Source organism: Papio anubis, chromosome 1 (assembly GCF_008728515.1).
Source record: "Papio anubis isolate 15944 chromosome 1, Panubis1.0, whole genome shotgun sequence".
Lineage (NCBI taxonomy): Eukaryota > Metazoa > Chordata > Mammalia > Primates > Cercopithecidae > Papio > Papio anubis.
This window is the reverse complement of record NC_044976.1, coordinates 65,305,553-65,317,741: the sequence shown is the minus strand read 5'-3', so window position 1 is coordinate 65,317,741 and position 12,189 is coordinate 65,305,553. Positions and strand designations below refer to the sequence as shown.

Sequence of the window (12,189 nt, the reverse complement as noted above, 5' to 3'; positions counted from 1 at the left end):
CCATGTGTTCCTACAAAACGTTCCATTCTCGAACTGATAAAATATTTAAGAAAACTAAAACATACATTAGAAAATATTAGGAAATGACTGATTAGTGAATCAAAATATCTTTTTCCTTTAATTTACAATAATGCAACCATCTTTAATTTTTAAAACAAAAAAGTTAACATAATTTCTTTTACATACTAGATTTTTAGTTCCCTTAGCAGTAAAATTTGTTTTTTAAAAACACATAAATTTTAAATTTAAGTTTTTTTAACTTAAACTTCTCTCTATAAGCTATTTTCCTTCAGTAATACCTCGCCTTAGTATGACTACACACCTTAAAGCTCAAACCATCCTGAGCAACATCATGAGAGAAGAAACCACGTTACCTATGTAGCACACTGCTGCTTATGAGATATTCACTGAAAGGGGTCCACTGAAGACACTAACTGACAAAATGTATAAATTCAGCTGCACACAACTCCTTAAACATGAAGGAAAGTAACACTTAAGAATAAGAACCTCACCAGGACTAAAATCCAGGTACCGATTGTCAGTCTACTGGAACAAACACAGCCACATTTTGGGGAAACAGAAAGTACTACGTTCTCCAATTCGTGTGCCTGGAAATACAATTCTTTAACCACCAAGAGCAAAAGAAATGAAAATAAATCTAAGATCTAAATTGAGTTGTAAATTAGAGATATTGAACGTTTTAAAAAGAATATTGGCAGCAAACAGCCCTGACTGCTACAGTAAAATCTCACCCTCCTTCCTAAATCTGTTTTGGGGTGCCTGTGAAACCATGAAAATGGCAATTCAAACAAGAGAAATGCCTTATCAATCAAAATTTACAGTGCCTTATTTCAAAAGAGACATAAAATCCAGATATATCATCTCAAACTCCCAGAGATAAAGAATACCGAAATTGTTCCACGGGTAACGAAAAAAGGAAACAAAACAAATCCTCACAAAACTTCAGATATTTTAAAGGTTTAAACTTCCAGTTACTTAAAGTTCCAGCAGCATATACTTAGTTCCGATTAATGATAAATCAACAGCAGTTGTATGCCCGCCAAATGCGGCCCAAATATGTAAAATCAAAGAAAGGGGCTTTGGGAACTTGTTTTCTATAAAACAAGCAAAAAGAAACAAGAAAAAGCTTCTCCAATGAAAGAAAAATTAGAAGAGAAAGAATAGGTAGCCTTGATTTGGAAAGGGGGGGAAGCCTGGAAAGTGAAGGTGGTGGGGGAGGTGGAAAAGCAACTCAGAGGTTGTACCTTAGGGAGAGGGCGATGGAACTGTCTGGATAAATGGGCAGACTCCCCCCAACCTGGAGGGCTGGACCGCGGCTGGCCAGGTTAATTTCTCCACGCTCATTTTACCACAATCATGAAAATTACAGAGTTAATCAAAGGCCGTCAGCCTTACGTTTTCCCCACCAACACAGACTGGATGTCAGTCGTAAACGGATGGGGGTGACGCGGAAGGGCGCAACAGCATCTCGGTTAGGAAGGGAAAAAACTTCGCAAGAGGAAGCAGCAGCTTCTCTCCTGGCTCCTAGCACCGGCCGGCGAAGTTGCGCCACAGACCCCCCCTTCCCCGGCGGGCGCCCCCTCCCCCTCGCCCCGCACTACTACGCTGCACTACCCTTCAAACTGCCCCCGAAGTCCAAGTACGCCTCCGCTTCCTCCTAACCCCGGACCCATCCCAACTAAGTTCCAGGCGAAGCTCCCGCCCAGAGCACGGCCTGTTCCAGACAACAGGTGGGCAGTGGCGCCAGCAGGGCCGGGCCTCCCCTGGCCAGGCCCACTCCACTCCTCCCCGGCCCAGGGCCGGGGGCGCCCGGCTCCGGGACAGGGAGGGGGAGCTCGCTCCCTTACCTCCGCCATATTTGCCGTACTGCCGGGTCACATCGCCGCGGCGGCCGCAGCTGGGTCACCGCCAGAACCCGGATGTGAGACTCAGCAACGGGACTCCGGCCGCTGCCGTCTCTGCCGCTCCCGCCGCCACTGCCTCGGCGGGAACGCGCAGGAGCCGCCCGAGCGCGCCCACCACACCCCACTCCGCCCCCTCGCGGCGCCCCGGCTGGGCTGGACTGGAGGGAAAAGGCCAGCGAGCGCGCGCCGGAGCAAGGGCGCGCGCGCGGCCCCGCGGCCGGCCCTCCCCGGGAAGAGCGGAGGGGGCGGAGTCAAGGTGGGTGTGGGAGGAGGTGGGCATCCGCGCGGGGCGCTTCTCTGGCTCCAGCTGGTCCGCGACTCCAGGCGGAGGGGGTTGTCTACGGATCAGAGGGGTCAAGGAACAGTGCCAAAGGAGCCACATCCAGCATTGACACAGCAGGGGAAAAATACGTAATATTTTACATGTAGGTCGTTTTTGGAATGCATTTGCTGAAAAACGGATGTTGCTGTGATGCAACAGCGGCAAGAATTGTGCTTTGAAAGCGGTTATGCCTTGACAAATATTTCTCAATCAGTAGATTCCCGACAGGAAATGTAAAATTCTATATCCCCAAATCTCGAAAGAGGTCACAGCAAAAATTAATGGAAGGGGTTGTGATAGGCAGTCTGCCATCCTCATGTCATTTGCGTTTTCTCACACACTTCTGTCATGCCAGTAGCAACAGAGTTATGTACTGGTTGAATTTTGCACAACTAGACAAAATTTAAAATACTGAAAATTGACTATTTTATGGCTATCATCTATTTAGTACCATAGAGGGAGAACCTACTTATTTGCAACGCCTGAAATGCCGGTAACTTGAAAGTTTATTTTAATGTATTGGCCTACAGCTGCCAATTGGCCATGATGACAATGCTGATGATGGCCAGAGCCAATGATTTCAAAGTAACTAACATGTTTCACTTCCATTATACTAAGGCAGATACTGAATAACACAAAGGTGACATTAAAACAGTCACTAACGTATTTTACTAAACCAGTTTTAAAGTCTTTATTTCGAAAGACTGAGTTTTTTTCCTAATCTTCAAGGGTTCCTCTTAATGCAGTTTCAAAAGTGGCTACCAAAATCAACCATTTAAATATGAGAATTATTCATTCCCTCCAAATAATGTGAACCAATGCTACAATATATTGCATAAATGTGTACATATACAATTTTTCTTAAAGTTTATACTTAACTTATAATGCAATATAGGGGAGGCTATTAAATTATTTATATTCCCTTAAAATTCTAGACTCTATCAAGCATTTTCCTATTTCCAAAGATTCAACGTTAATTTGAAACTGCTATGTCCAATAATAATCTGTGCATGAATAAACTGCATTTACAGATATATGAAGTAGCTGCTAAGTGAAAGGACATTACCTGGTGATTTGACAGGAAAAGAGTCCACAGACAGTCTGTAAACCAATTAAACATAAACATCTGATGCACATTTTCTACTGAAAGAAAAGCAAGGGAAAGAAGAGAAAGGAAAACTTTAAGGTTCCCAAATCTACAAACAATTTTTACCATTAACTGTACTGTACAGTATTTTCATTTTATTTTTTAGAAAACTTATGTAAAAGTGTTTTTCAGGATTCCTTGGGGGAATAAGTATTTTAGCAGAGGTATATAGTTTCTAAGAGTTACCCTGTTGAATTATGTCAGTGCTTTGGACTTGAAATAAAAATGACTTTTTAAAAGTGTCAGTTCATATCCGAATAGTTTTCAATCAATACACTTAATGAAAAGAGCTGAAGGCAAAGAACAATGGATGTACATGGACCTGAGGTGGGTACAGACACAATTAGGGGCCTAGAGGTACAAACTCAGGCTTTATACCATGGAGATGAAGGAGAAAAGGTTTTCCATCAAAATATGAAAGCTAATTTATGAAATTTGCCTACCAAAGGAAAATTAAAAGTGTTAAAATACAAGGTACAGGAATAACTTGCTTGCTTAAGTACACTGAATCTTTGATTCTTCAGTTAAATTACCAACAGAAATCCCAACTGTGATAAAGAGCAGGGGATCACAGTCTAGTAACCTACTGAATGAATCGTAAAATTGTCAGGAAAATGAAGTCTGAAACATTTCTGAATGGGTATCTATCTTACTGTTAAATAATTTTTTTTTTTTTTTTTTTGAGACGGAGTCTGGCTCTGTCGCCCAGGCTGGAGTGCAGTGGCGCGATCTCGGCTCATTGCAAGCTCCGCCTCCCGGGTTCACGTCATTCTCTGTCATTCTCCGGCCTCAGCCTCCTGAGTAGCTGGGACTACAGGCGCCCGCCACCACGCACGGCTAATTTTGGTTTTTTGTATTTTTAGTAGAGACGGGGTTTCACCGTGTTAGCCAGGATGGTCTCGGTCTCCTGACCTTGTGATCCGCCCACCTCAACCTCCCAAAGTGCTGGGATTACAGGCGTGAGCCAATGTGCCCGGCCTAAATAATTTTTTAAGTTTATTAATATTGTGTGTCAATATTACTAGATTTAAATGGTATTATTATTGAGGGAAGAAAATCTCTACATTTTTCTCCTTCCCCTTTTTATAAATGTGGATTCAGTGGGTCTTTTTAGGTTCAGATATTATAAAAAAGAAACAGCTCTAATACTGCAATTCATAGGTAACACATTACCACTGAATTCAGTATACTTCCCCTATTATTTTATTTTAGTGATACACTTAACTGTAAAATTTTCAGGAGCCACCTTAGGGAATGAAAAGTCTTTCTCAAAATGCTTACTTACCCTATTCAGTATTAAATATATAAAAATTAACTATTCACTAGTCACAGAATTTTAGTGTTGGATGGGACCTTAGAGATCTTTTGGTCAAGTCTCTACTCTGTCAAAATAGTAATCTCTCATCATGCTTCTACTACCAGGCTTTTTGCCTATGTTTAAACACCTCCAGTGACTCACTATATCTCATAAAAAGGCTCCTCTTTTCAAAAAAAGTTCAAATGTTTAAAACATTCTTTTATTATGCCAGAATCTACCTCCTTGTTGTTTCCATCCATTACCCTTAGTTCTTCAGCACTTTGGATTAATTCAACAGATATCTTCTTTGTATCCAAATGCAAACAGTTAATATTTATACTTGGGTTAACAAAAAAATTATTTTTAAAGCCTATTCATACTAGAAGAGTTGAAAATAGGACATGACAGAGCTAAAGGCATGAGAAAATGCACCATTAATTGTGTCTGCTTAATTACACCTTGTTATTTATTAATGTGATATCCAAAACAGTAGTTCTGTTGAAATTGTGTATAAAATCTTTAAACTAAAAAAGTGTGGTGAATTCCAATTTTATGTGAGGTTGTGATTAATGTCCCAAAACAAAAAACCACTATAGAAAGCCTGAATAAATGCCTCCAGCTCCTATTGCCCACCTAAAAGCTGCCTTATTTTCGGGCAAACTAACATTAATTTTTATGACATTAAGCTACTCAAAACTGCTATTATATTGATAAATCATTTGTAAGCAATTTACTGAACCTTCCATTCAAAATTATTAAACAATTCTATAGAGGCTATAAGGCGCACACACACACAAACCCCTCAGTTATTATTATGCTTTTAACAAAAGCATTTAGTATCACAATCTTACTTCAACCAGTACCTTAAACGAACCAATGAACAAACTTCTTCAGCAATTTACATATACCTAAGAAATATAACCTTTTATTCAGTACCAACACCTGATTCAAATACAAGTAACATATATATATATCATATATAAACCTGTTATGCAATCCAAAAAGGTACCTCTCAAAATGCACCAAGAAAATACTGTATTTATAACAGTTTAGACTCTGCGGTTAGCTGATTGAAATAGATTAATACAACACATCCAAAACTAAAAAATTCTGTATCTAACAATTTTCAGGGTCCATGAGTCTCTTTTGAGATTAGTTTATAAACTATTTCCTGAAATTTTTATTTAAAAGCAACAGCCTACACTATGCCTTTATGATGTGGTGGTAAAATTGTATGGATAATTACTAATTTGGTTGAAAATACCTAAATCTAAAATAACTTAGCCTATTACATTTAGAAGTCCCACATCTATAGTGACAATCAGCATCATCTTTTCATTAGTCTCATTTTTTATTATTAATGCCACTCTAAAACACTTATGTAGGCTTTTGGTTCTTCAAATAACAGTTTTGGATTTTCTTTTCATAAGTTTTACACAGTTCTATCCAGTGGCCCCATTTTATCAGCATATTACAAACTGTATGTTTATGGTTCTTACATTGATGACATGTTATTTTTATCTCACCCAAATTCTGGAAATTTTTGGCCCATCAATTCTCAAACACTGAAACATATAAGAAGAGTAATATAATCTCACATTACTTGAGGGAGTTTGGCTTTTCCCTCCCTTAATCTCCAAGCGTACCCCTGCCTACCAGCATCACATCCGTCTTGTCTGCATTGAACCTCAACCAGTTGGTTCTTAACCACGTCCGAAACTCAGCCAGGCACTGGGAGAATCGAGCGACCACACCATCTGGATCAAAGGAAAGAGAGCCTCAGTAGCAAGGAGACAGAAACGAGATACAAGCTCACCATCTACCCTGCCTGTTTCACATGTTTAAAAAGATGGTCGGGAATTAGGACAAGGATCCCATGACAATTTTAGAAAAACATTTAATGAGCCTTAAGTCATGCAATTTGCAACCAATGGTAAAGGAATAAAAGCGACCCAATAAATAGGTCGCCTCATTCCACCCATGAGTGAAGAAGATTCAGTCAACTCCGGGTCATCTCGGTGAAGCGGCCTCAATAGCCAAATCAATCTTGTAATTACGTAAGTTCTTCTGCAGAAATACAGAATTCTAGCGTTGGAGGAAGCTTTAAATAGGGAAAACTGAAGCCCAGAGAGGGATAGTGACTCGCTCAAGGTCACACAGCATGCAGGGACCACACAGGCTCCAGGCCAGGGACCTAACCACTACAAGCTGAAACAAGACTAAAGAGCGGCAAGCATCTGTCCCAAGGGATCCTCCCACGCGCTAGAAGGACCTCATTTCCTCACAGTAATACCCTATTCGAGTCTCTCCTCCCTCCCTGACTCCATTCGAAAAGGGCAGGTTGGCACAGGGCGCTGCTCACCATAAAGGCTGCAGTGCAAGCGGGAGCCTCCTGGGACTGGGACACAAGTGAGGGAAATACAGGAGAAAGAGGCGGAGCCACAGCGGGGTGGTCAGCTTAGCCCCACCCCGACTGGGATCACGGACCGAAGCGAACGGGGCGAGGCGAACTCACTCCGCAGCGGATTCCCAGCGCGCCGCCGCCACCGCGAAGGCAAAAGGGCGGCGCTGGGAGGTAGTGGGCGGCGGCGGGGAGGGAGCTGCGCATGCGCCTTCGGCCGCCGGCGGCGAGCAAGCCAGGCGCGTTCTGAGGCAGCCCCTCCCCGGAAGTTAAGGGTCTTCCGGGCGGTACACTGCTGTGGGGGAGGGGAAGGAGAGAAAGGGGACTGAGGACACCTCAGGAGCCCCTCATCCCAAACTGGAACAGAAGGGGAGAGATGGCTTGTGGAGGCTGCACTTACAGCCGCTGCCGCTGCTGCCGCCGCCACCTTCGCTGCTGCCGCCACCGCCTGAAGAAGCCCCATCCATCCGCCTGCAGCCGGGAGACTCAGAGCCTGGGAGGGGCCTGAGGCCCGGGCCGCCCGCCTCCTTCTTCTAGTCGTCGTCCGGAGCTTCCTCCTGCTCCACCAACCCTCTGCCCTCCCCTCCGCCTCCGCCCTCCTCCTCGGCCTCGTGCCGCCAGCCAACCGCGCGGCCGCTTGTTGAGCCAGAGCTCCACCGTCGCCATGACGCCCGGCAAACATTCCGGATCCTCGGCCCGAACCGCCAGCGCAGGGGCTTGGAGGTACAGGGACTTCAGAGGCGGCCAGAAAAGGGGTGGAGGACCACTCCCCAGCTGGTCGCCACCATGCCAGTCTCTCCGGCGGGCAGTCACAAGCAGCAGAACTTCAGGTTGTAAGTTCCGGCGTTAAAACCGTTGTCCATCCCCCTGGGTCCCGGAGGGAGCCCTTCTATTAATAGATATTTCTGGATTTGGAAAGGGCCGTACCCCAACTGGGTTCAGTCTCTAGACCTCGAAGCGCCCAGGCGACAAATGGCTCCTTTATCGACCTACCACAGTCTTTTAAAAAAATCTCTACTGGGCCGGGCGCGGTGGCCCACGCCTGTAATTCCCAGCACTTTGGGAAGCTGAGGCGGTTGGATCATCTGAGGTCAGGAGTTCGAGTCCAGGCTGGCTAACATGGTGAAACCTGGTGACTACTAAAAATACAAAAAGTTAGCCGGGCCTGGTGGCACATGTCTGTAATCCCAGCTACTTGGGAGACTGAGGCAATTGCTTGAACCCGGGAGACGGAGGTTGCAGTGAGCCGAGATCGTGCCATTGCTGCCTGAGCAACAGAGCGAGACTCTGTCTAAAAAATAAAATAAAATAAAATCTCTACTGCTGTGCTTGCTCTGTGAGAAAAGACCTGGTTTGTTTAGAACCATCCTTCCTCCTAGCACTTCTAGTTTGTTAAGGCCTGCAATCTCTCAAGCTTGATGCCTTCATGCTGTGCCCAGACGTTCAAGAGCCTCAGCTTCTGTGAGCCACCAGGCCAAACATTGCTGTGCTCTGTAGTAGAGGTATTTTATTGTCCTCTCCTCAATACCATCTTACCTTAAAACTAATTCCTGCTTCCAGCATTCTACTGTTATGCATCAGTTGAACAAGACTGGAGAAAAGCACACAGCTATGTGGACTTGTCTTTAAATGGTTCCTTAGTACCGCCCATAATACTGTCCACTAAGTTCCTCCAAAGTTCCTTAATTACTTGTTTTCTCTTCCCCTCTCCAATCTCCTCCACCTCAGCTAATCTTTCTTCAGCGGAACTTGTTGAGAGTTCTTGGGAGAGAACCTTGCATTCTCTCTTGAATATGGTACTCACGCTTTTGTCCATCCTACCGCTCCACCAAAACAGCTTCTATGCAAGTCAACAATAGCATGCAGCCAAATACAATGACTGATCCACAGTTTCATTCTTTGTTAAATGAAGCAGCGTTGGTCTAGTTTGTTACTTCTTGAGCTTTGAAAAGCTGTATTTGGGTTCTGAGAAACCACTCTTCCTAGTTCTTGTCTTAGTTCGTGGTTTCTCCTTTTCCAGATCCTTTGCTGGTATCTGTTCCTCACTATCATAACTAAATACAATCATGCATCGATGGTGACCCTTCTGAGAAATACCTTGTTAGGCAATTTCAGCATTTTGCAAATATCTTCTAGTGTACTTACACAAACGTAGATGATGTATGGGCTACTATACACCTAGGCTGCAAGTGTATAGTAGGCTGTACACCTAGGCTGTAGTAGGCTATACATCGAGATTTGTGTAAGTACACTAAATGGTGTTTGCATAATGATGAAAATACATTTGTTGCTTCTAGGCTACCAACCTGCAGCATGTTACTGTACTGAATACTGTAGGCAATTGTAACACAATGCCAAGTATTTGTGTATGTAAACATAGAAAAAGTAATGTCTTGTGCTTGAATGTTGTGACAGCTACAACGTTGTTAGGCAATAGGAATTTTTCAGCTCTGCTACCAGATCACCATTGTATATGTGGTTCATAGCTGACGATCCAGGACTGTATTGGTGTTGCTGGGTCAGTCCATAAACCTCTTCACTCTGATGTCTTTAAGTATCACCTATAATGATGATTCACAAATGTTCATCTCTGGCTAAGACCTCTCCCAAGAAAACAGACTTTAAGAAAAAACACCTGCACTTGTAAGTTAATAAACATCTCAAAATTCACATCTACAACTAAGTGTATAATATTTTCTCTCTTTTCTAATTAACTGCCATCTTTCTCATTTTAGTAAATGGCAAATTCCACTCTTTAATTACTCAGGTGAAAAACCTTGGGATTACCCTTGACTTCCATCTTATACCTCACTCCATAAGCAAATTTTACCATTTCTACCTGCCAAATAAATCCAGACTACCACTCCCATGTAAATCACTGTGTTACATTGTGATACCCACCTAAATAGTCTCCTTGCCAACACCCTCCAGGTAGTAATCAATGTGGTTCTGCCCGAAACATTTCTCAAGTTTTTTCCATTTCACTCAGTAAAACTCTTTACAGGACCCCAGAGGATCTCACTATGGACTCTTCCCTTTGCCTAATTACATTCCATGTTGTTCCACAGCACATGAGGCACACTATGTTCCCCCTTTGGAGCCTGTGCTCCAAAGTAATATAAAGTAATAATACTTCACCCTTGGAACTCTTCAATCCCTCACCTTTGCTTGAATTTTTCCATAAAATTTATTCCTGCCAGGCGCAGTGGCTTATGCATGTAATTCCACCGCTTTATGAGGCTGAAGTGGGCAAATTGCTTGAGCTTGGGAGTTCACAATCAGCCTGGGCAACATGGCAAATCCCTGTCTCTACAAAAAATTGAGCCAGGTGTGGTGGCATGTGCCTGTAGTCCCAGCTACTTGGGAGGCTGAGGTGGGAAGTTTACTTGAGACTAGGAAGGTGATGCTGTAGTGATCCATGATCACTGCCATTGTATTCCAACCTGGTTGACAGAGTGAGATTCCATCCCAAAAAAAAAAGTTTTTCTGCAAGTTTATAGTATACCTGCTTATTAATCCGTCTTCACCTAAGGATAGTACTCCAAAAGGGCAAAGATTTCTGTTTTGTTCACTACGGTATCCATTGCCTAGAATGAAGAAGGTGCTAAATAAATATTTGCTGAATGAATATTTACTTCAGTAACTGGTTACTGCTTATCTTGTATGGTTTTTGTTTTCACCTTCAGGTATGGAAATTTTAAGGTAAAATGAAATTGAATTTATTAAATTGAAAAATACAAAAACTGTCCAACTCATAGTATGAGGTGTAAGAAAAATTCCTTTGGGAGTTTCTTAAATGTTGACAATTTCATAACATTATTGAGGAAAGAATGGGGTGGGAGATGGGAAGTAGTATAACCTTTATTTTTTACAGTAGCCATGTTACCTAATTAAAACGAAGTTTCACAGACAAGTTTACAACCTTTTGGTTTGGCCTAATTTGTTATTTCTCATCTTCCTCCTTTTAGGACTTAATCCTGACCTTGGAAAGGATCTCATGAAGCAAATATTTGTCAATTTTCCACTTTCTCTTTTCCTGTGTTAGATCCTTGCCTTTAGCTTTACAATATTGGACAAGTCTACCATGGCAATAAAAACAACTGCTGATTCTTCAACCCTTCATCCTATTTCTCTGTCCAGTGCCTTTATATTCCTTACATGTTCACATTTCCTTTTGATTTTTATTTAATGTTTTTATCTCTGCTTACATTGCTCACCTGTTCTTGAATATTATCCATTTTTTCCATTAGAACCCATACCATATTAATCGTAAGTATTTTAAATTCACAGTCTTACAGTTACAAAATATCTGTCACATCCGAGTGTGGTTCTGATACTTGCTTTGTCTCGTCACACTTTTTTTTACCTTTTGATATGCCTTACAATTTTTTGTTGAGAGCTGAACATATTGTATAGGTAATGTGAACTGAGATTAAATAGGCTGGTAGTGTTTTATGTTTGTGTGGTTAGGAATTAGGCTGTGTTTACTGTTTAGTTGTAAGTGTGTAAGGCATCATTTTCCTCTACTGTCCTTGTTTCTCTCTTAAAATTTCCCTAGGGACTTCTTAAATAAAGTTAGCCTTGCAGTTCTTTCCATTGTAATCCCATTATTATATAGGAGCCCTGTAGATGTGGTGGTGAAACAGGATAGTGACTCCTTCACAGGTGGGAACTGAGGTGCACAGGCACTGGCAGGGGCAAACACCACTCACTCGCTGCTCCACCCCTCAAGGGAGGTGGAGCACAGGTGCGTGAATGGAGGAGCCAGAGTGAGTGCTTTTGGGCGCCTTCAAGAGTGAACTGCATACTCGCTCCCCAGCAGTATCTAGGGGAGGGTACCCACGACCTCTGAAACCCCAGAGGAGGTGTTACAGTGCCCTTTTAGCTTTGCTATCTACAAGTGTTAACAGCTCAGTGGAGGATCAGCATGACAGCCTTTTGCACCCACACTCAATGGCACCTGAGTTCTTCTCCAGTGTCCAGGAGGAATGAGTTTGCATGAGAGTTGAAGCTGGTAAATGCAAGGGATTTTATTGTGATAAAAGTGGTTCTCAGTGGGAAGAGGAGCTGGAAAAGGGACGGAACAGGAAGGTAATC

At 42.8% G+C, this 12,189-nt stretch overlaps 2 protein-coding genes across 16 annotated transcripts in view; one reads left to right on the top strand and one right to left on the bottom strand.

Annotated features, from left to right (window-relative positions):
* MIER1 (MIER1 transcriptional regulator) overlaps nucleotides 1–8,523 on the bottom strand; it is a 63,600-nt gene extending 55,077 nt beyond the window's left edge. For 2 of the 15 annotated variants that reach the window (XM_031669649.1, XM_031669675.1), the window contains exons 1-2: nucleotides 7,493–8,523; nucleotides 6,348–6,448 (exon numbers count right to left, since the gene is read on the bottom strand). In XM_031669649.1, coding sequence (XP_031525509.1) covers nucleotides 6,348–6,448; nucleotides 7,493–7,559 — 168 coding nt within the window. In that variant the 5' untranslated portion in view covers nucleotides 7,560–8,523. The other 13 variants (XM_031669648.1, XM_031669662.1, XM_031669660.1 and 10 more) reach the window with 13 other exon arrangements.
* Nucleotides 7,561–12,189, top strand: part of WDR78 (WD repeat domain 78) — a 105,299-nt gene continuing 100,670 nt past the window's right edge. Inside the window, 2 exon segments of the mRNA XM_003892020.5 lie at nucleotides 7,561–7,838; nucleotides 7,841–7,925. Of these exon segments, the coding sequence (XP_003892069.1) occupies nucleotides 7,757–7,838; nucleotides 7,841–7,925 (167 nt within the window). The 5' untranslated portion in view covers nucleotides 7,561–7,756.